This window comes from Corvus brachyrhynchos, unplaced genomic scaffold (genome assembly GCF_000691975.1).
Source record: "Corvus brachyrhynchos isolate BGI_N302 unplaced genomic scaffold, ASM69197v1 scaffold106, whole genome shotgun sequence".
Classification (NCBI taxonomy): domain Eukaryota; kingdom Metazoa; phylum Chordata; class Aves; order Passeriformes; family Corvidae; genus Corvus; species Corvus brachyrhynchos.
Window position 1 is genome coordinate 1,786,944 of NW_008238834.1, and position 3,092 is coordinate 1,790,035.

Consider the following 3,092-nt stretch of genomic DNA (forward strand, 5'->3'; position numbering starts at 1 on the left):
GCACCCGGCTTGCTGCTTTCCAGTCAGCTTTTGGCCAGTTTTTTCCAGTTTCTTGTTCTCTGGAGAGAGGCTGAGAGTTGAACTTTTCCTTCTCTGGAATTTCGGATTTTCTCCCTTTTCTACCGGACTTGATTGCTGTAACATCGGAGCACATCGGAAGGACTTTCCCCCAGGCACAGAGGGCCTGGCCCTGGGCCAAGCCCCAGCTCCGAGGAGACCAAAGGGAGGACTCGAACACTTTCCCAGGTTTTTCCTCTACAGCGAAAGATTTTACCATTTAACATTATTTTCCTTTCCCGTGTGTTTGTTAAATAAATAGTTTTATCCTCTTCACTTTCCTTCGAGGAAAATTTATTTTTTTCCCGAACCTGGTGGGGGGAGGGGTGGTTGTGCCTTCTCTCAGAGGATATATATATTTCTAAATTTGGCCAAACCGGAACACAAAGTAACATAATTCAACTAACTTTCTGGTCAGATTTCCATTCATAAGCTTCTTTAAAAAATATTTACCTTCCTAGAATATAGTATTAGCTGAATATAAAGCATAAATACTAAGCATTACAGACAAAAGTAAAAAAAAGCTACAGATAAGCACACTGATGGCCAAGTATTAAAAATCATATGGTCATGACAAAAGTTTTAGGCTCTCTGAGGTATTTCAATAACTTAACACCACAGGCTTGAAATACTATACAGAGACTGAAGACACCATAATATTGGTGTAACTACCAAAGCAGACTTGTGGGTTGGAATTTTGTTTGGTTGGGGGTTTTTAAAATACCTTTAAAGGTCACTACTATAATGATCCAGCAGCTTGAATAAAAAACATTTAAAATCTTAACATAATATTCAGAATGTAAGAGCTGAAATAAGAACTGCCCAAGCAGTAGCTGCATATCAAAGTATTTGTTTGGGATGTACCAGAAGCAAAGAAGCTAAATATTGACAACATTGATATCGGAAATATGAGCTGGGTTGGGAAGAAAGGGATAAAGAATAAAAGGGGGTGAGAGGTTTAAAATTCACCATTAGTCACCATGAGGTAACTGACATAAGCCACTAAAATTTAGTAAGATCTGCTTTTTGCAGCTGAACAGTTTTCCTCCTCCTCCCGTGTATTGGCTAATGCTTGGAGAAAAAGGAGTATTCTGACCATTTCCAACTTCAGTATTTAAATCAATTACTTACGCTGTATTGTTCTAATCAAACCAGAAGCGCTCCTCCTGGCAAATTTTAGATACGGATCTGTTTTAAAAGGTAAAAATCAACCTTGCCAATGTTGTTGAAGCAAATTGTGTGCTTATTTAGGCTCACCCACAGAGTTACAAGTAATTGTGATCAGCTTGGTTTGAACAAAATAAAAAATGAAGAGTTAAAAACACAAGGTCACTTAACCTTCTTCCTGGTTGATTTACCTTTAGTTAAAATTGTAATGTTTTTACTCAGCCATACCAACTCTGACCATACTAGGAAAGTGTCTCTGGCACAAGTGGTTTTCAGAAGAAAAGCTGGTCTTCCCAACAGCTCTTTCTTCTGCTTCATCTTAAAGTGCAGGAACTGTGGGAAAGGATAGCAAGCCTTCCTGTCGGTCACTGCGGAACCACTTCTCTTAGAGAGGCTAAGGCTGCGTGTATGCGGACGTGCAATCTGTTCTCAAAGTCATAGCCACTGAATTCCTCCTGGGGGAAAAGAAAACGAGGAAAAACCCCAAATACGTACCCATTAGCATCCTTCACTTCAGGATACGAAGATAATTTTGCTAGTAATGCTTAAGAAATCACGTTGCAAAAGAGTCCAAAGAAAAGAGGTGAACTGGAGACGGCATGTTGGAATATCCCCACATTACCCACAGCAAAGAATTATTACAGAAATTCCAAGTTGGTGAAGAGAGGAGATTGGAGCCCATGTAGCTGGAAGAGAACCCGAAAGGTTCTACTAATCCAAAAGCTCTAGAAAATCCCAACATGCCCAAGGCAGAAACCAGCTGGGACAGACAAGGAGTGGAGAGTTGTCATTTTCAAAATTTTTGTAGCCAAATCTTGGCTGAAAAACTTATCAAGGTTCTAACACTGCAGGAGGTGTCAGTGATGTGGGCTCTGTGTGATGGCTGACCTACAGCACATATCTATGGAGCACACATCAATGTGTATCATACACATTAATGCACATCCACGTGATAGGAGTTGTAGATTACAGGTGAGGGACACCACCACTTAACACCCACCCCTCTGCCCCAAACCCCCCCAAACACAACCTCCCAAATGCCCTTTAATCTCAGACAGTTACATTAGAAAATGCCTTAGTTTTTACCTTGGCTTGGAGCAGTAAGGTTTTGCCTCTTTGCACAGTCTACAAAAAGACAAACATTGCATTGGAAAGACATCACAAATGTTACAGGAAATATATTAAGTAAATGAGCTGGTGAGACTGGAGTAGTGCCTCTACCTTCAAAAAAGGTACTGAACAGACAAAACCCTCTCAAATTAGGAAACCAGAAACACTAATGGCAAGAACTATTATGTATTTCTAGTCTTCTACAGAAAAGGAGAAAATTACAGCTTTAAATTCAAGTTGCTGTTGATGATGGTGAGCTACAACAATGCACAGGGGAACAAACAAGGCTATAGATAAATGATTAATTGATAGAGTAATAGAGCAATTAGAGTAATAGAGTAATTTTTGTTTCTTAACCGAAGTTGAAGCCATTTATTTACAAAACAAGATAGTGGATATTACACATTGAATGTTGTTTCAGAAATCTCCATTTCAAACTCTAAGGAAAAAATATATTTGCAGATTAATATTTACTATTAAGGTAGAGCTGAAAAGCTCCTGTTTTATTTCTTATCATATAGTACATTTTTATTTTAAGCCGTGCAAATAAATAATCCACTTCCTGATAAGAGACAGAAAAATTAGGTTCTTGTCCTGGGTTGCAGTGTATTCTATTACCATCCTCATGAGCTGTTGAAGTCAGGTGGGGCAGTGTTTCCTTGCCTCCTCCCCCCAGACTATCTTTCTGTTAATTGCCCATCATTGTCCTGCCGCCTGACTCAGAGATAACTCCCTCCAGACTATCTTCTGTTAATGAG

At 39.4% G+C, this 3,092-nt stretch overlaps 1 protein-coding gene across 3 annotated transcripts in view; it reads right to left on the minus strand.

Moving 5' to 3' along the window:
- Nucleotides 1–366: 366 nt before the first annotated feature.
- The window catches only part of TTC39C (tetratricopeptide repeat domain 39C), a 27,239-nt gene continuing 24,513 nt past the window's right edge, over nucleotides 367–3,092 (minus strand). For all 3 annotated transcript variants that reach the window (XM_008636809.2, XM_017738327.1, XM_017738328.1), the window contains 2 exons: nucleotides 2,311–2,349; nucleotides 367–1,679 (listed from right to left, as the gene is read on the minus strand). In XM_008636809.2, the coding sequence (XP_008635031.1) occupies nucleotides 1,590–1,679; nucleotides 2,311–2,349 (129 nt within the window). In that variant the 3' untranslated portion in view covers nucleotides 367–1,589. The remainder of the gene's footprint in view (nucleotides 1,680–2,310; nucleotides 2,350–3,092) is intronic.